Source organism: Anser brachyrhynchus (genome assembly GCF_964034855.1).
Source record: "Anser brachyrhynchus genome assembly, chromosome: 1".
Taxonomy (NCBI): Eukaryota; Metazoa; Chordata; class Aves; order Anseriformes; family Anatidae; genus Anser; species Anser brachyrhynchus.
In genome coordinates this window covers 65,557,494-65,578,158 of record NC_137694.1, presented here as the reverse complement: position 1 = coordinate 65,578,158, position 20,665 = coordinate 65,557,494, and the positions used below count along the sequence as shown (strand labels likewise).

The 20,665-nt window shown below is 50.5% G+C and overlaps 2 protein-coding genes across 3 annotated transcripts in view; one reads left to right on the top strand and one right to left on the bottom strand.

Moving 5' to 3' along the window:
- The window catches only part of WNT5B (Wnt family member 5B), a 70,665-nt gene that overhangs the window by 16,132 nt on the left and 33,868 nt on the right, over positions 1-20,665 (bottom strand). Inside the window, exon 1 of one of the 2 annotated variants that reach the window (XM_080593418.1) lies at positions 527-1,896. The exons of the other annotated variant lie outside the window; for it this stretch is intronic. The gene's annotated coding sequence lies outside the window, so the exon portion shown is untranslated. Of the gene's footprint in view, positions 1-526; positions 1,897-20,665 lie in introns of those variants that run through there. 2 annotated transcript variants of the gene reach the window in all.
- On the top strand, positions 18,787-20,658 carry FBXL14 (F-box and leucine rich repeat protein 14; the record flags this gene model as incomplete). Its single annotated transcript, XM_080593407.1, has 1 exon — positions 18,787-20,658. The coding sequence occupies one exon, from the start codon at positions 18,787-18,789 to the stop codon at positions 19,987-19,989; it is 1,203 nt and encodes a 400-aa protein (XP_080449533.1). The 3' UTR covers positions 19,990-20,658.

Sequence of the window (20,665 nt, the reverse complement as noted above, 5' to 3'; positions counted from 1 at the left end):
GAAATGTCGCCCCCCTACACACACACACACGCACACGGCGCCCCGAAGTGGCCTTCAAAAGCAGCCCACCCTCAGCCCCGCGCCCCCCGGGCAGGGGGGGGTCATCAGCCGGGGGCTGGCAGCTCCGCCTGATGGCTGAAGGGGCTGGGGAGGTGGGCGAGAGGAAGGCTTCAAAGGCTCCCCTCGCCCCGACGCCCCTCTCCACTCATCCCACCGGGGACCGCGAGGGACGCAGCTGCACCCGCTCCATCCCCACGCGGCCTCCCCCCGCCGTGGTGACCCCACAGGCAGGCTGGACGCGGGGGCCCCCGGGGGTCCCCTCCCGCGTGGCCCGAGAGCGGCGAGCAGCACCCAGCCCTTTCCTTCATTTCGCCTCATAAACACCGCCCGAGACGTGAATCACCAGACTCGGCAGCTCAGGCCGCCGAAGTATATTTTCTATCGAATTCCTCGCGCCCGCCACGGTGAAATCGCGGTGTTTGTTTGCAGCACGCTCCGCTGCCGGCCCCGTCCAGATGTGCTGTACCTGCAGCTGGTGGCCGCCTCACCTGGCAGGCAGATGTGCGGCCGCGAGCGCCAGAATGAGCCGCAGGACAAAAAAAGCCTTGTGTGACCCGCTGCCTCCACGGGAGGGGAGCTTTGCCGCTCGGGCACAGCAGGATCCACGTCTGAGGAAAACAGGGTGACTTTATTCACATCTTCCGTAGCCTCCCTCTCCCTCCTCCCACACCCCTGAGCGTGACGGAGGGATGGCGAGGTGTGTGTGTGCATAGCCACGCATACGTGTTTGGGGTCTGTTTCTATAGGGAATAGGCAGAATGGAAAGTTTATCTCTGGGAGTCTGGGGAGGAAGGAAGTTGTGTATGGATGAATGGCTTTTCCATGACAAACAATGAGTCTGCACAGACACGGCGTGATGTCACCTAAAGAATTTCCAAGCCAGCCTCAGATACAGAAAATCTTTTCGCTGGCAGAGAAGAGCACGTGCCACCTTTCCATTTCAACACAGCCAGAAGGAAGGATTAGGGTGAAAAACAAAACAAAACAACAGAAAAAGACCTCACTGTCTCACACACATATACAAGGCACGCACCATGTAAATGAATGACATGATGGGAGAGGCGTACCTCCGAGCTTCGCCCTCACCACGTCTCCTCGTGGGTACTGAGAAAGGAGTGAGGAGCAGCAAGGCGTCCCGTGTCCCTGCCGGGCAGGAATGCCACATGGCACCTGCCGATGTGCTTCCCGATCCTCACGGAGCACAACGTGGATGTGCCATCAGCTGCCACGGTCAGCCCACGGCACCGAGGCGTCATGGAACTGGAACCCCCCCCCTTCAGTAAAGCCTGTGAGATGCTCACGTGGAGCCTGGTCTAGAAACACACAGCATTAAATAAATATCTCAGTTATTAATATTCAAAGGCAGCTGATGATTAATGACAGCTAAGCACTGTGAATACTACTAGCAGTGCCCCGACCACCAACAAGCACAAGCAAGGCACATTTTCATCTTATCTTGAAACACGAGACACAAAAATTGCTGTACTGGATAAGATCACTTATCCAGCCAAGCTAATATCCTGTCAAAGGCGGCAACTGAAGGAGATGCTTCAGTGGAAAATGTCTGAAACTGAATTCCAGCTCAAGTCTGCCGCTGGCGAGAGTGGCTGTGGATTACGGAAGTGAGTCGTCTTCAAGGTCCTGGAAATAATTTCTTCACTGACTGTGTTTATGACTCCAGATAAAGTGGTAATAGCAGGTGAGGTGTTGTTGCAGGCGTTTTGCCTCAGCCAGCAACTTCCAAACCAAAACCAAAAGCTGCAAAGTATTCGGCCGGTGGTCTGAAGAATGCCATTGATCCCCCTACCTCACAACTTTTTGTTTCTACCCGCCCTGCAAGTCTTTAAAATGAGATTTTGGTTTTATAAATAAAAGGCCTGAGTTACATTTCAAGCCCCAAAGCAGGGCTGACTCAAACAGCTTTGGCAAGGGTGTTTGCCAAAGCAAGGCTGGGTGGGCGACGTCGGTGAAATATTGCGCAGAAGAGGGCTGAGGGGCAGGGGGCTGCTGGGGGGCTGAGATGGAGAAGGTCAGCAAAGTGCTGGCCAGGAGAGGGTGGTGATCCTCCACGACTGCCTGGGGTGCTGGGAGGGCCAGCAGGACTCGGGGGTTCAGGGGAAGAAGGCTATGACTCCAAAACCACTGGCTGCTATTGCTTCTGCTGAAAAAGGCCTCATCCCACTCTTTCGGGGGGGGAGGGCTGGCACACTCAAAGGTGGTGGCGAACCCACTCTGCATCTGGTGCTTGCACCCAGAGCACTGAGGATCATCAAACAGGGAGCTGTCACCCGCAGAGGGGACATGAACCTCAGCCCTCAGGGTAAAGGTCTGATGATCCCCTCTCAGAGCAAGCAGCAGCGGCAGCAAGCCTGCATCTCAGCAAAGCCCTGGCACCCTGCAGCATTCAAGCCCCTGCTGCCCTAGGCAACTGTCTCCTGTGCTGCCGAAAATTAGTGCCCCAGTTTTCAGAGGTGACAACCGTGTGTGAAGTTTGCACATCGAGTTTTCAAAGTCACGCTGATGCGGCTGGAGAACAATTGCCACTTTCCCAACGCGGTTCATGCCGCGTGCGCCGGAGCGAAGCTGCAAGGCTCCAGGAAAGAAGGGGAGGTCGTGTCCATGAGATCATTCCCAAAGATTTGGCAGACTGTGAAAAAGTTGAACCCTGGCTGGAAGACAGCCCCGATAAATTGGAAACGGAGAGTTATTCACGCAAACTCCTTGTCCTATACTTACTGTTTTTTAAACGTTTGGGATGTCCCCAAGTGCGACACAGACCTTTACTGAGTGCCGTAAGGAGAGTTGAAGGAAAATGTAAGTCTCTTTCCATGCAACTTAAACGCTCACCATTTCTGCATCTGGTCCAGTTTCTCCCAGACTGGGGAGAACTGGACATGCATTCTTCCTGTTATGATCAAGAGCCTCTTTCAAGTTCCTGTTTATTTTTGCAACTTGACTGTGGTTCAATGCCTGTTTCTCATGCCTTGCAACATCCAGTGCATCCAGAAACATTTACTGCTCTCTCCCTCTAGACTGACATAAGGCACTTACTCAAGATGGGAAAAATATTCACTTAAGTAGAGTCTCCTCTACTCTCAGTAATACTCTCAGTAATCTCAGTAGAGATGCGTAGGGAACCATTCCCAGGAAGGAGGGTTTACATGTGTCAGTCCCTGCCCTCTGACTCGCGCGTTGACAGCACTGAGAGATGCACCGTACTGCCCTACCACACGTCTGCTTCTGGCAGCCAGGCTTGGTTTTAACCACAGTTCTTACTAAGACTTCAGGAATCTCATTAATGTCACACACCTGCCCATTCAGCTCAACCAGTTTCAAAGGGAGTGTAGTTTTTTGTTTTTTTTTTTAAAAGAAATCCCTTGAAGCTAAATTGCAGCCTTCACCCAGGAGCCCACACCATCTTTCATCCCCCACCCCACGCTTGTTTGGGATTGTGCTGCTCCCCTGCTGCTGACCCTTAGCACTGTGCCACCATGCTGATTTCTTCCACATTTCCTGACCTAAATGTGCTATTTCATTTGTATCACGATTATTACTAAAACCAGAAGTTAGAGTCACCTCCGCAGGCCCAGGCCCAGCTGGGGCGTTACAGGTGGTGTGATAAAACCTCCTCAAAGCATCCCAGCACATCAGTCCTTCAGGCCTGCCTCTTTGTCTTGACATTGACTTGTTGCACACTGTCTGTCTCCGCTGGAAGGGCAGATTATTCCTGTCTATGTCCCGCTTGTTTCTTTTGGTCTTTATGAGCTCAGTTTTATCTTCTGATGTGCTCATGTGCTACCTTCTTCTGCATCTCATCACCTGTCACCCTTGCTGACAGATCCAGATTTCCTTTCACCGCTACCTTGCTCTTTCATTTTTCCATTCCTCCCCTGGCCAATGACATTCGGTCCCACTGCCACCGCGCCGTGTAGAGCACAAACGCCAAGATATACCTGCCAGTCTCAGCAGCCCCGGCGACAGCCGTCCCTGAAGGGCCGGACCAAGGAGAGCAAGAAGGGAGGAAGGCAGCAAGAAAAGCAGAAGTACTAAAAACAACAGAAGAGGCCAGATGTTAAATCTTTCTACCATTTGAAACCATATTTAAAAGGATGGTGATTCTACAAATAAAACAGCTTCTCATTAGCAAAATAGACAGAGCATATGTAAATCCTTATGAACGCTGCCGCTCACCCCACAATACTTCACACACCAGGCAACGAGCTCACCTGGAGCAAGACCGTCACACCTGCTACAAAAAAGGGGCAAAATCCAAGGATAAGCCGGGACATGAACGTCCTATCTCCCAAGGTGGTTCTGTACTCTTAGAGAGGCGAAGTCCCCGTGCTGAGCCAGCCTGGCTGCCGGAGACCTGCACCCGGTGGTCCACAGGAAGGTGCAGGAGACTCAGCCACAACCTGTGGAGCACCCGCAGCAGCTGCCTGTGCTGAAGCAAGATCAGCTTCACTCTGCTGTAATGCCTCGTGCCTGAGACTGGGTTTGGCCCAAATTTTGCCCTTTTTGTTCCCATGACTATTACAATCCCAGGGTGTATAGTGCTGCAGCCTTTGATGTCAAACCAAAACCTTCCTACTGTCATTTATTTACATGGACAAGCCTGTATGAAATTAGACAAGCTCCACTACACATAGCCATAATCTTACAAATGCATGTATTTAAATAAAGTAGAGCAAGCATTATCTTGGCTTGGCTGTTCCATGGCTTATTTACCATGCACGCGATGTCACTGTTTACTTGCCAGATAGACACCCCATCTCAGCTCCTTAATTCGTACAAATATATAATTTCTCCCTCAGAGCTCCCCAGGCTCCTCGGAGCAGACCCAGGAGGCCTGGGTGAGGATGCCCAGGCAGGGTGAGGAAGCTCACACTGGTGCTCTCCAGCTCTGCAGGCTTCTAGGAATGAAGGAGTCCAACCTCTGCGGCCATCCAACCAACAACACCTTCCACAAGCGTTCAATTTACATGGAGCATTAGCCATCTTAGATGGAAGAAGACATGAGGCAAGCAAAGAGAGGAAAGTGCATCCCTCCTTTATTTGTTTGCCAGGGGCCAGCTCGGGGAGCTGGTGACGGCTGCAGGATCTGCAAGAGAGCAGAGAGGTCTGGGCTCAGATTATGGTACCCACAAACAGGTATGTTGGTCCTTCTTGAAAGTCAGGCAGGACAACAGGACAAAGTTCTCCATCAGCATGAGCAACATAGCAGTGAATGGCAAGACAAGTCAAAGCCACCTCTCTGCGGAGGTTTCAGAACAGGCCAGGGGAAGGCAACAGCTGGGTGACTTTAAGTATTTTCCTCCTCACCCTGACCTTGCGAAGCCCAGAGCACCCTTCACCCTCCCCAAGGCGGTGTGTAGCTCCCCCAGTCCCTCCCAAAAGGATCTATGTCTCTGCATCCCACAGGTCTGGACCTCGTTTTTGCTCCGAGTATATTTTCCTTTTCAGTTTGTCCCACGCTCTGGAATAATTACATTAACTGGCAAAGGCAGTTGAGAATTTAAAACACAGATCAGCTGCTGCTGCAGTGGTTCTCAGCTGCCTCGGAGTGAAAGGCCAGGGGAAAACACAGTTACTGCTCAGCCCTGGACCTCAACATAGGTCACAGGGACCGGATCCATCCGACTTGGATCAACAGCCTCCTGTCAGCCCCTTTTATTAAATCATTACCAGTGAAGCTTGATATACACCTTTCCAAAGGAAACAGTAAGCCATGGAATAAATTCTAATCAGATTTAATTTCTCTCTCCTTCCTATTCATCTTCAAAGATGTTCTTATAAAGTCCAGTCTAATGAGAATAATATTAATGATCAGCTCTTCCTCCACTCTAGAACTGCCAGGCACCACATATTAGACCCCACAGCACTAGCAGACACTATTTTTTCCCTTAGCTTATATGAGGGGCAAAAGAGGTGCAGGAAGGGCTGGCTAAGAGGTTCAAACCAGTCTGTCTGGTGCAGATTTATCTCCATTCAGCAAAGCTTTAAACCAGGCGCCTAGAGGTGAGCACACACCTACCCCTTCTGCTGAACCAGGGGCAACATTAAAATATACTTTCTTTTTCCATTCCTCAGACCACCAGATACTTCAGCCCTCAATTAATCATTGTTCCTGCTCAAGTGCAGTGCATTCAAAGCCACAAGTAATAAACAAAACATTTTGGGAATAATGTCCCAGTGAACTGAATCATCTACTTAGTTATCGCTGTTTCCAAAACAAAGAAAAAAACATTTTCCAAGCATGCTTATTAAGTTTGAGTATTAAAAAAAATGCAGAAAATGCTGAAACTATATACAAAGCACTATCTATATCAGAAGATTACACCAATTTAACCAATTTCAGAATGTATCTATCTTCTCTACATCACATTTCCATCCAGGGTATCCTGTTAATTCTGGATGCAACAGATTTAAGCTAAACCTGCTCAAACTGTCTCAGAAATAGACTAGACTGCATATACATTTGTATGGTAAAGATCATTTTATATCTCACCATTATTTTAGCACCAGTCACACATGTACAATTCTAACTGCAGGAAAAAAAAAGTGTCGTGTCTAGGACTGTTTCTAAAATGCTATTTTAACATCATTACCTTCTTAAAGAAAGAGTTTGCAGATAAAAACGCTCAGCAAAATGTGCATTCATGCAAACTTAATCTGAAAAAGTTGTATCAGTACATCAATGTTGTGTAGGTTAGTTACCCTTTAAACCATAAACATAGCCTTCAAAAGTAAGATCTGCACTGATTTAATTAAACTGTTGAGCTAAATCACTACTTTTTTTTTTTTTTTACTTTTTTTTTCCACTTTAAGTGGATATTGGGAACAAGGAGCTGTGCCTCTTTTTGGGAATACATTGTGTGATCCCATAATACAAACCTTTTGAGCATCCTGAAAGCTGCTTGTTTTATGTGGGGTCCCTGTCTGCAATCTCACCATGCGAAAAAGCTGTGACTCCTTCTCCAGTTTCCAGTCTGAATGTATTCACGGTCAGCTCACACCCATTTGTTCGTGTGCCAGCTCGTCCCTTCAAGCTCAGTACGCCAAGACTGAGGCTGCAGCCTGACAATATGGTCCTGCTGGCGGCATTACCGGGGCAATAAATACCTCTCTCCCACCTCCGGGAGTTCATCCCAGCCCTGTGCCGCAGGACACTGCTCTTCCAAGGAGATGGCATAAGCAGATAGAAGCAGATCTGCAGTTATATACACAGATCTACATCAGCACTAGTCCCAGGCTCCCGTCTGCCTGCCCCTGTTCCTGTACCGGTACTGATTTTCATCTGCCCCACAGTGAGCAAGGACAGGGCATTAAAAAGGTCCAGAACTGAACTTACAGAAAGAAAACACTGTTTTTTACTTAATTTAATTGCCTTGGCTGGTTGACAGAGTGGGGCAGGAATGTGTGGCTGGGGGCCTGAACGGTGACAGTGCCACTGTCACCCAATGTACTCGCATGGAGCCGTGCCGAGACTGCAAGGACAGCTGTATTCCTTGGAGGTTTGGGGATTGTGGCTCCAATCCCTGACCAATTTCACAGCACACAGCCAGGCTGAGGCACAACCGAGTGCCTTTGGAAAGGGCACTGCAGAGAGGCTGAGCACCAGCATCTTGGACGGGAGCTACTTAGCCCAATATTGCTACCAAAGCCCTTTGTGGTATCTGTCCTAGGCCTGATGTGCAAGAACATGATAGTAAACACCACCAACAAAAAATAATTAAATATAAATCTTAAAAAAATAGTAACAAAGCATTCAACTGGAAGGCGCTGCTGTAAAATCACCTACTTGGAACAGACGAGGTTTCCAGTGTAGCAACTAGCATTTGCTGCTTTGTAAATCCTTTCCTGAGCAAGAAAGAGAACAGAACTGGAAAAGTAACCAAAACCACTGGTGCACTTTACTCGAGTTTATTCCTTTTCAATGACTTTGAATTTGACTCAGTTTTCAAAGCATATTATATAGATATTTTAACTGCCAAAGCTATCCAAAAGCTTTCCAAAAAAAGCTATGTGTTTTTTTTTTTTCTTTCTGCTTCTCTCCTCAGCATGAACTGCAATGTGACATTTTTGCTGCTGGTACAGACACTAGAGCAGAACCGGTCTTCTCCTCCCACAGCTCTGCTGGCCCAGCAGGGCTATCAAAAGCAAAAACTTGCTTTGTATCAACAAAAAAGCCAGCATGAGTTGCCACCAGGCTGGCTCTCCACCCATCCTGAGTGTTTCTGAGCGCAGCGCTACCCTTTGCACATCCTGCACTCCACTGGTGGGGGCTTTATCCTCCCAAAAGCTCAGCTTCAAAATGAGGAATCCGATTTCAGAAGTGCCTGTGGAAAACTGAGCCTTCCCTTTCCTGCTTTTGACACAAAAAAATTGCCATAAACCACCAGAACCAAAACTCCAAGGGTTAAATCCTCTGGAAAACGTGGGTGCTTATCTAACACCTCATCTTCTCAGAAAGTGCTGTGCAGGATGTACCCCGGGGAATTTGACCCTAGGCTGCTCTGAGCATCTAATCCGCAGCACCCACACTTAGCAGTCCTTGACATCCTGAACTCCAAGTCACCCTGCCTGCAGCAGCTGTGGCTGGGCTGGAGAAGGACGCCCTGCCTGGATGGCTGTGATCCTGCAAACTTAAGAAAGGCACCTGGATCTTTCTCTTGTACCACCAACTGGCTTTCCAACACAGTTTGCTATCAAGAGTTGAAGGAGGGCAGGACTGCTTCTTTCGATGCAATGTGGGTCGATGTCATCTGTGAATGACCACACCACTAGAGCGTCAGATGGCACGTGGCTGTCACCAGCTCTTGGGATCATACTGGTAGAAGGCAACAAGCTACTACTGCATGGTTATCATTCACAGTGAAAATCCACGTGTTTACATGATTATGTGCCGATTTATCAGAGGGAAGGGGGGCCTTCCTTTGTCAGGGTCTTCAGAAGCAGACCAAGCTTGGAAGGAGGAGGCTGAAGTCCTCTCCCGCAGCCATCAGGCCGGGTCCCTTGGGACAGCCTGCCTCCCCTCCCGGTCACGTCAAGGCTGCGTCACACCCGTACGCTAATGGTGCTTGTGACCGCCTAATGTGCGGCACTGAACTGGAAAGCAGTGGCATTTCCAGCAGGGAGCACGTACAGAGCCCACACTTTGGCACGAGCAGCCCTCACCGTGGTGGCTCCGTCTGGAGCTCGGCTGGGCTGGAGAGGTGGGGCCCAGGCCCTGAGGCTGGTGCCCACGGGGCCAGGTCGGGACCTCGTCCTCCCAGCTCTGCTGCTGACCTGCTCAGCCATGCCGTTTTGGTTCTAACTAACTGCAACTCCGAAATGCGCTCTCCTCATTGACCAAGGGGAGGTAGATTTCTTTCAGACCAGTATCGTGATATTGCCTGTGGATGCTGTGATACACTACAGGCTCTAGTACCTTTAAAGATCCTTCAGCGACACCATGTAAACAGTTATTATCGACCCCATATTCACAGAGACACCCCTCGCAGAACTTTCCAAATGCAAGAGAACAGTCTATAGGTGACAGCTTTTTCCAACGAAAGGAATGTGCTTGCTCTTTCCTTCAAGCTAAAAGGAAAGCATATACCCAACAGGAGAAATTAAGTGGGTTTAGGCCTTCCAATTGCCATTCAAAGAGAGAAAACTAAAACCGCCTCTTTTATCCTACCATACAAAAGGACATTCACAGTACTATAGGTGGAACGGCTTTCATCAGGAATGCAATCTTGCTTTTGTTGGACAAATACGACGTCCTTGCAGTGCGTTCTGCAAAAAAACGGAGCATTTGCAGAGAAGGTAAGGGCTGCTTGTCCTGCGGGTGAGGAGAGCACGCCGCATTGCACGGGAGGCTGATGTGATGTGTGTGCTGTCTTGTATGCTCGTTGGCAGGCGTGGGCCACAGAAAGCTGGTGAATGAGGACATACGCACCCACCCCTGCGGTGGGCAGGGCGTAGGAGGAGAAAAGGAATTGCCTGAGTCTCTATATTGCAGGGAAAGCAAGAAATCCTATTAAGGATTTATGCTGTTGCAGCAAAATAACTTCCTCGCTTCCAGCAGAAGCCAGCTTTCTGATTGTCTTTACTTCACTCGTGCTGACAGGGTGTAGTTCTTCGGTCAAGCCCAGTGCCGTGTTTGTACGGAGAGATTCATCACTATCAGATGGCCTACCAGCATCCCCAGCTCCTCTGCCACTGGCCCTGCTTTTCCAAAGAGCTCACAGCCTTTGAAATGCATTTCAATGGCTCTGAGTGAGTGGCCCTTATATTGCTAAACACTTATACATCGAAAGCAGAGTTATTTAGTATGTGAATGTGTCTGAAAATATAGTGATGTGCACGTTCACAAATATGTTCAAGAGAAAACATGCATGGGAGATGTTTGAAAAGAAATTTATGTGTGGTGCATAGCAATTATAATATGTTTTCATTTACGCAGTGTCTCCTCCACGCACAAGGGAACAGAACAAAAAAAACGCATATACTTGCAAATAAAGGGAGAACGAGCATTTCATACAAAGGTTAAACAAAAAAATCTGTTTAATGTCACTTTGGGGATTAGAGGAACTGGAGTAAAACAAACATGCAGAACAAACTTTGAGGGGTTGCTTCAGGAAAAGCACGTGTGTGAGTGTGTGCCATCACATCTGCATATTCAATACGTCTTGCTGGGACAGCTAGGGGAAAATAGGAAGCTGGAAATTTTCAGTGTGGGAATTAGATGGAAGAATGTGAACCATTCGAAACAAAACACGGCAAGGCTGCCAGCTGACTTGCTAAAATGCCAGCGCTCTCTAGGATCCACTGAAACCCAGCGAAGGACCAGCCCTGCAGCTCGGCGCTGGGTCGGCAGCCAGCAGATCTGGGCTGGAGCCCTGGTCCTGCGAGGAGCAAAGCACGTGAAGCTGGGGCCTGGATTTCCAAAACCTGATCTCGTGCCTGTAATTCTGGGCACTTAACGCCAGGCAGCGCGAGCCCAAACACCCAGCACCCAAGCAAGCAGGTACGCACCTCCCATCCACGTGGAGATACCTTTGGGGCCTCCGTTTCGCCGCAGATGCAACGGGACTAAAACTGGCTCAGAGCAGCCAGAAACACGACGAAACTCAAGGTACTAAGCGCTTACATAGAGCTCCGAGCCTGCCAAACGAAAGGCACTGTGGATATGCAAAGGAGTATTATTTAGTTACCTGCTGCTTCCCACGTCCTGGCAACCATTGCCATTCTATAAATATTTTCACAGGTTTCAATATATCTAAAGATTTTTTTTTGTTTATGTTTCCTGCTTCAGGGCATTAAGGAATAATCTTCAGACGAAAAGATTCCCTGTTCCAAGAGGAACGTAAAGAATACAGCCTGGGTTTGCTGGCAAAAAGCATGGAACAACAACACCAACAAGACTAGGAAAATAGTAGATCTCAGGGGTGAAATAGTGGAAAGAAAGCTCCTTTTCCACATAATTCAGTCCACTTGTATGCTGGAAAAAAAAAAGGACTAAAAGCAGTATTTCTAACTTGTGTTCTCCTGTGCACGTACTTTTTTTTTTTTTTTTAATGGGGAACCATCTGGATTAAAGAAAGTTGTGTTCTCATTGTATATGACAGAGTCTGGCTACATAGACGATTAATTAATACAGAATGAATATATGGTAGGCCAAGGATTCTGGTGTTTTTCTGAATGGTACAGAAACAAGTTGGAAGAACAGGTAAAAAAAAACAGACTTTGCTTTACCCGTTGATTTTCCACCTCCAAAACCATGAACTCCATACATTCCCCCCAACCTGCTCATGTCTCCCCTTAATTTCACCCCCACACTTTTGCAGAGACGATTTTCAAGATTTTTTGTCATGCACTGCTAGATAATGCGTTTTGGTAATTCTAGTGGCTTGAATGAGTTTTTAGAGTGTCTGCACGTACCCAGGGGTGGAAGCGAGAGTGAATGCAGGTTCTGAAAGGCACCTCCTTTTGCTACCACTTCTCTGTGTATCTACTGGGGTTGCAGGAAAAAAAAAAAAAAAAACTTTCAGAAAATCAGGCAAATTTAGCACCAACAGTTTCTGCACTTTTACTTCTAGGAATATGATATTAAAGTAACTTTCCTTTGGCCAGGACTAATACGAATCCTTCATTCTGTATAAAACATTATTTTTCACCTTTCTCCTGCATTCCGTATGAAATTTTATTTTGTAACTCTCACCTGCAGTTTCTGTTCTATGCGGGGCTAACATTGTGACTCTGATTTTCACAGCATTTTTCCAAAACAGTACTACCCTATTTTTCAGTTTTCCTCCAAAACCTTACTTCAGAGCCAATGCTTGTAGGGCAGGTGACATAACTTTGTCCAATTCTAGTGAACTGCCAATTTTAGAAGGCTATTTACTACCTGAAAATGTGCTGGTGGCCGCAGTCCAGAGAGGGAGGAGTTAACAGTTAAAATCAACACTGCAGTAATCCCTGGGTACAGAAACAACGTGTTTTAAGAACCGTACAGCTACAGGCGTACCTTCCCCAGGCCGAGCTTACCTTCTTGTGAGGTTACCTCTAAGCCTGTCGCAAGAACATACATTACTCTTCCCTGGACCTTGCTCCCAGGTGCCCCTGGAGAGGGACCGGCCCAGGTATCGATGCCTTCCCTTCCTTGGAGCTTTTGATGGGGGGAACCAGCTCCCAGCCTCCCTGATGGCCACATAACCCTTGCTTACAAGCTGGCTAGTGCTGCTGCCTCTGCCCTGGCTGTGTGCAAACCTGTTGGGTTGCACCCACTTTTCTCCCATCTCTGCCAGCAGCCGGAGCGTTTCCTCCGTCCCAGGCTGCGTGTGCTGGATGTCAGCAGAGTCACACAGCACTCGGCCTTCTCTGCTGGGTTTTGGACAAAAGGGCTGTCAGGGGGAGGCTTCACAAGCGCGCTGCTGTAACAGGTACAGCGCAGCACATTGGACGTGCACGTCTGCGCTGTGGCTGCGGGGGCTGCCGGCTTAGCTCCAGTTGTAGAGGTCTCAGAGTTCAATCCCCAGGAATGGCTTACGAAAGCAAGTACTACCTGAAAGGCCTCTTTGTTTTTCTGCCACTGCTTTTAATAATAATGATCACATCGGATACTTTCTGCCATATTGATCGTCTTTGGTACTGCTAATAAAGGAACGACAAAGCCCAGCACTTGCAACAGCACCCAGTGCAAGGAACTGGAAGTGTTGAGGTTTGAGATTTTACATCCTGCCCTCCCAGAGCACTTTCCCTTTGATGATTTAACCGCCGTGTACCGAGGTGCGTAGCAGCTACTCAGGGTGTGACATGCGTGGCGGAGCTGTGGCCAGCGCCCCAGCCGCTTCCTCCAACCACCAGGCAGCCCTGTCACACGAGGGCAGATGAGACGTGCACGACAGGTACACGACATTCGAGTGCAACTGCCTGGACCATAATTATTTTGCTTCTTCATGCAATCCTTTCATTTATACTTTAATGAAAAACTGGGAATATAATCCAGAAATCCCATGCTTTATATCCTCTGAGCGTTCCTCCCCATATGAGCACAGTTATATTCTTGTTGGCTACTGCCTAACAAGTAAAATCAAAACCTAAATAATAATAAAAAAAAAACTAATCCCATAGGCTCAAATTCACAGCTGGTGTTTGCACGAAGACAACTTTGAATTCTGCCCTGGCACCTAACCACATATTGACAGCACACTGTATTTTGGTGTAGCCATCCCCGACACCAGAAAATACATGGCAGAGCAGAATTACCCTGTGCAGGAGGAACCATGTAATCCTAAAATGCAGACTCATATAGCACCTCACCATATCAGAGACACGACAATTGTACAGTAAAAACATTGTTTTAAAATTGTTTTTAGGGGAAGCTTCATTATGACCCAAGCTTCACAAAAAAGCCCTGCAATGCAAGCGGATCCTAATGCTACAAGTTCTACATAACCCCTTAACTAGTTACACTTTCTTTATCCCAAAGGGAATCCATTCACTAACAGCCCCATCCTGATTTATAAACGTGTGTATGAGTACAGTAATATATTTATATATACTTACGTATCTCAAGTGTGCACATTACACGTGCTCTGCCTACATTTAAATGTGCAAGTCTTAATAGAGGTCTTTGTCATGTAATTACTGGTTATATCACAGAAGAGTTCTAGGGGATCGTTTTTGCTTCACGTTCAAGAAAGGAAAGGAACCTCTAAGTCACCCACCTACTTTTCTGACACTTTGCTAAGTGCAGAAGGGCTCTGTAGCAGCAACCAGCCTGACTCGGCGTGTAACACTGACAGCAGCATGTTCTCTCCACGGCGAGCTGGCACCCTCATTTTGCTGAGCCGGAGTATCATGGTTTAGTTATCAGCAGTGCAAAAGGATGGGTTTGATCTTATCCTTGTAACAAAGACATTTTCCAAATGAACTCTTAAGAAGTTCCACTAGATCAACTTTAACCCAGTTTAAGACAACGGGTTGTCCCAGGCTTAGCTGATTTTTGTGGACACACTTCAAATCTGAAGAGGTTTTGGAAACCAACTTGTGAAGGACAACTGCAGCCACCTGGACATTTGACAGTGAACCAGTGACATTAGAACTTGAACCGGTCCCAAACCAGCATCAGCTGAACTACTTGTTAAGCCAGGTACAAATTTTTTTTGGAAAGAAGAAATTTCCCCCCTGTAGCTTGGGCTGTGGAGAAACACTTTAAACTGAGAAGTAAGTGTAGCGGTGGGCTGGACAAAAAGACTGAAAAACCCAGCGCCTGCCAGTCACAGGAAATTAGCTAACGGATTTTATCAGGCTACACCCCAAACAGCACAAGCCTGCAACTTCTGCAACAAAACGATAGAGGCTGAGGCCATCCATGCCTCGTTTTTTTTTCAAGGGTGGGAAGTAAAGCACAGCCATTTTAAATGACAGCCTAGATCTCCAAAGCCACCGGCATGAATAAAGGATACCTTGGGGCTCCTACTTGCCTTGAATCACCTTGGAGCTCCTACCTGCTAGCCCCGGAGAAGGGCTAGCAGACCCTGGGCCTTACTGTTTAAGCAGTTTTGTGTCATTTCTCTCCTGCAGTCCCAGTGGCCATCACTGATTGGTAAGGAAAAGCCAAATGCCACATGATTCCTGTGAATAAATTCACAAGTTTTCCATTCTGTGGATGAAGTTGTAAAAATGCACAAAGCGTGTGGAATAGGGTGGCAGAAGAAAAAGAAGGAGAGAGAAGGAATATGTATTTGTTGTCTCTTAAATGATCAATTTCAGCTAGGTGCAGAACAGAAAAAAAATGCCATCCTGCGAACTGGGAAGCAAAAGAAACAAGTAGAGAGACACTGAGATGGGAACTGCAGAAAGCCCTGGTGGACGTTATCGCCAACCATGCAATCAAAGATACGGGACAGACGATGGTGCAGCTTTATCGGCACCGATTGCTCCCAGTCATTGAAGCCACAAGTGAGTTATGCAGATCCTCCTGAATCAACGCCAAGGAAAACTGTCCAGCCTCCACTGAACACCGGTGTAATTGGGGAAAAAAAGAATGAAACATTTATCTGGCAAGTGCTTTCAAAAAGAGAAAGCGGCTGCTGGGAGCTGCTCAAGGGGCTGGAATGTCAGACATGGTTCCAGCGGGACAGATTAGCTGTCAGAGCGCGTATGAGGCAGGCAGAGATTTTTAATAAAATGCAGTTTATCACATGCTGATTACCACCTCCTATTTGTACCATGAGACCACGATAAACATGGCACTTATTTCTTTACTCCTGGAAATGCAAAATCAACTGAACAATCATATGATAAATTGCCCCTTTTCATGTACTTTTACTTTTCTTTCTATGTCTCTGTTTCCAAACATCTGTCACTTAGAGAAAGCATACAAAAATCTACTAGAAAAATATTTTGTCTTCCTTCCCCCCCAAAAAATGTAGATTAGGATTAGGAATCCAAATTCCAGGGCAATTCCATTTAACACGTAAATCTTAACTGCTCACAGGGAGGCAAAGGCACTTGAAGTATAACGTGAGAAAGGGAACTTCAGGGTCTCCAAAAAACGCGTCATCTATTTCTAATCCTTGCTGGTTACGCACAACAGGCACTTAAAGACACAACACGGTAAGATATAAAGAAAAAAGTACTTTGCGTTAACTTTTATGCCTTACAGTATGCCCTTCCCCGCTTCCCCCAAATGTGGTTTCAAAGTAAAAGGTTAAGAGATGGGAAATACAGCATTACTTCCATGCTAAGATTCTGCAACCAAATTCGGGATAATACGGTAAAAGACTTCATTAGCTCTCTCTCGGAATGACTTGTATAACTTGCTTGTAGCTTTGCCAGTTATGAGTAATGCACCAATCACTGAGAGATACCAACACCACCTTTGTGCTGCTTTCTTTTCACGTGTTGCTTGATCTCCACAGGACTCATCCTTCTTGCGAGCAATCCCCATCTTCAGCTGAATGACTCCCCCCGTGTCAGCCCCACGCAGCCCATGAGGTGCAGCACACGCCGCACCTCTCGCCTGCTCCTCACTTTACCTAAATTTTCCCTTTTGGGATGCAAAAATTCCCTTTTAATGTTTGAGATTTACCGTCCTGCTGCTCAGCAATACTCACCTAATAATTTTCATACTAACCCGGTGGTTAACCACCACCCTTGACAGTGCAAAAATATATAAATAACACCACGAAGATAAACTCCTATCAGGTGATACCTGGTGCAGTGTCTGTGTGGAGCCGTGTCTCTGTGATCATTAAAACCAGACCTACACTTCGCTGGATCACCCAGGAGTACAAATTTGATCGGGATCAGGCCAAGGCACATGATCACACTTCTGCTGAACGAGCCAGAGCACACGATATGGAGCCAGCGCCAATTTTATGCTGGCTTTATGCCAGCTGCAGGGGTGCAGACGATACCTGATCTGGCTGGAGTTGTGTACAGCGATACCTGATCCAGCATAAAGTCTGCTAGTAAAATGTTAACCTGTCAAAAACTTTGTGAACTGACTTGAGCAGGCAGAGTGAATGAGTACCAGGTCAGCACTTTGCATCATGTGGCCAGAGTGTCTTTGAGCCAATACTCGGGAGTTCTGCCGCTGGATCGCGTGCGTTGCCAAACCACAGCCTAATGTCAGTGGCGATGCTTATACGCAGTGGGATCTCGCTGCCGGATCACGGCCTAGCCGTCCTTCAACTCTTGTGGCCTCCAACTTAAAGCAGAAAGGAAAGAAGGCAGAATGAAAACAAAGCAGTTAACCTCTAGGTGGTCAACAGAGTCTACTAATGTGGGATCTGTGTGAAGATGGAGCCGCAGGTGTTTCTGTGGCAGATAGATTTAGATGACGAGCACGTTCTTTCAGGTTAGTCAAAGTCTTGGTAGAGAAAACATGCTGGTAACTAGGCTGATTTGAGTATTTTGGTAATCCAAACATTATTAAAGATGCAACCTGCAGTGTTGAACAAATACAAATTTTATTTTTTTCTTTACTGTTCTTGGGCACGCAAGTTCTTTGGCATAGCACCGCTCCTCCTAATACTGTCCTGTAAAGCCTTACCCGGTCTGTAGCAGCACCCGACCCACATTTTACGCTCCTGCGGCGGTGCCCAGGGCCGGGCACACGGGGCTGCCACCACTCGAGGCTGCAGGTTCAGACACTTCTCCCCTGACACTGCTGCAACTCCCTGAAGTCGCCCCGTTTACGCGAGCCCTTCAACCGCTTCCAGCCGCAGCAGACCGTCACCCGACAGCCATTTTCGCAAGCTTTCCCATTTCCGCGGAGGCCGCAGCAGCCGGGCCACCAACCCCCCCCCCCCCACACCAAGCTCCCCCGGTCCCCTCACAGCCACACACCCCTGAGGGGCGGGGGGGGGGGGGGGGGAGCGCCTCCATTTTGTGCGCCGGGCGGCGCCGCAACGGTTAACGGCGGGGAGGGGGGGGCGCAGCGGCCGGGCCGCGCTGTTGCCGGGGCGACGGCTCGGAGTGTTCCGGACCGTACCATTGCGCAAGGGGCGCGGGGAGCGCCGGCTCCTCCTCCTCCTCCTCCTCCTCCTCCTCCTCCTCCTCCTCCTCCTCCTCCTCCCCCCTCCCTCCCGGCCGGAGCGCGGCGCCGGGGCCCAGCAGCGAGCGGCGGAGCGCGGCGCGGCGCAGCGGAGCAGGCGGAGGCCGGGCCCGGAGCGGCGGAGTCGGTACCGGAGCGGCGGGGCGGGGCCGTGCCGGGCCGCGCCGAGCCGTGCCGCTGCCCAGCCTCTCTCCTCCCCTCCCCGCCTCGCTGCCTCCTCCGCGGGATGCGGGCGGCCCGGGGCCGCGGGCTGTGAGCGGCGGCAGCGCGGAGACAAAGGGAGGCGGCGGGGCTCGGCGGCCGGCGCCGGGGACGGAGCGCGGGGGCCCGCCCGCCGGGAGGCGGCACGATGCGGCACGGCGCGGCGCGGCGGCACCACCACCACCAGCAGCAGCAGCAGCGGCGCGGCGGCAGCAGCAGCGCGGCCCGCCCGGCGCGGCGGTAGAGGCGGCCGCAGGGCGCAGGGCCGGGCCGGGCCGCGCAGCAGCGTCTCCCGCGGGCCGGGCCGCGCCGCCCGGGCCGGCGATGTGAGGGCGGCGGCGGCGAGGAGGAGGAGGAGGAGGAGGAGAGCGGAGCGCAGCGGAAGGCGGGCGGGCCCCGAGCGGAAGCGGGCCGGGCCCGGCGGCGGAGCGCGGCGCCGGCGGGGGCGGCCGGGCGGGCGCGGGCGGGCGATGGAAACGCACATCTCGTGCCTGTTCCCCGAGCTGCTGGCCATGATCTTCGGGTACCTGGAGGTGCGCGACAAGGGCCGCGCGGCGCAGGTGTGCACGGCCTGGCGGGACGCCGCCTACCACCGCTCCGTGTGGCGGGGCGTGGAGGCCAAGCTGCACCTGCGCCGCGCCAACCCGTCGCTCTTCCCCAGCCTGGCGGCGCGGGGCATCCGGCGGGTGCAGATCCTGTCGCTGCGGCGCAGCCTGAGCTACGTGATCCAGGGCATGGCCGACATCGAGAGCCTCAACCTCAGCGGCTGCTACAACCTCACCGACAACGGGCTGGGCCACGCCTTCGTGGCGGAGATCAGCTCCCTGCGCTCGCTCAACCTGAGCCTCTGCAAGCAGATCACGGACAGCAGCCTGGGCCGCATCGCCCAGTACCTGAAGGGGCTGGAGGTGCTGGAGCTGGGGGGCTGCAGCAACATCACCAACACCGGGCTGCTCCTCATCGCCTGGGGGCTGCAGCGCCTCAAGAGCCTCAACCTGCGCTCCTGCCGGCACCTCTCCGACGTGGGCATCGGGCACCTGGCGGGCATGACGCGCAGCGCGGCCGAGGGCTGCCTGGGCCTGGAGCAGCTCACGCTGCAGGACTGCCAGAAGCTCAGCGACCTCTCGCTCAAGCACCTGGCCCGCGGGCTGGGCCGCCTCCGCCAGCTCAACCTCAGCTTCTGCGGCGGCATCTCGGACGCGGGGCTGCTGCACCTGTCGCACATGAGCAGCCTGCGCAGCCTCAACCTGCGCTCCTGCGACAACATCAGCGACACGGGCATCATGCACCTGGCCATGGGCAGCCTGCGGCTGTCCGGCCTCGACGTCTCCTTCTGCGACAAGGTGGGGGACCAGAGCCTGGCCTACATCGCACAGGGCCTGGACGGCCTGCGCTCCCTCTCCCTCTGCTCCTGCCACATCAGCGACGAGGGCATCAACCGCATGGTGCGACAGATGCACGGGCTCCGCACCCTCAACATCGGCCAGTGCGTCCGCATCACCGACAAGGGCCTGGAGCTCATCGCCGAACACCTCAGCCAGCTGACGGGCATCGATCTCTACGGCTGCACCCGCATCACCAAGCGGGGCTTGGAGCGCATCACCCAGCTGCCCTGCCTCAAGGTGCTCAACCTGGGACTTTGGGAAATGACTGAGAGCGAGAAGGTCAGGTGAGAGGAGGGGGGTGCCCCGAGACCTCCGTCTCCTCTGGAGGGACTCACGGACAGACTGACTGACTGACTGACTGCTGCAACGGAGGAGAGAAAGAGAGAGAGGGGCACGCACAGAGCCATGCTACCCACGCACCCTGGCACTGGAGGGAGGAACACGGAGAAAGAGTATATGTCCTTGACCCTTCTCTGCTGCCTAATGACCCTTGCTCTGGAGGAAGAGGAAGAGGGGGGGCAGGAGGAAAGAGAGAGAGCACCTCTCCTTTTTCCAGGTCGTGCCTCCAGCTCCACAGTGGGGAAACAGAGCTCCCCCACACCCACCCCCCAGCATCCTCTCCTACAGAAGAGGTAGAAGCCCACACTTATGCACTGGGGCTAGAGACACCCCTCTTTATCCCCACTCCCTGATTCCATCCCCTCGTGCACTAAGGATGGATAAAGATTGAGACCCTTGTTCTGCCATGTATTGAGAATAGCTTATTTTTGGTTTATGTAAAGGAGAGTGGGAATGGAGATGGGAACAAACAACAGCAGAAAAGGCTTCCTAGCTACACTAATATACCCGGCCACCCAGTCGTCCTGCACTGGGCACAGACACAGCTTTTGCTTTTGGTTCTGTTTTTTAAAAGGAAAAAAAAAGCTAAAATCCCCACCAAAAAAAAAAAAACAACAACCATTCC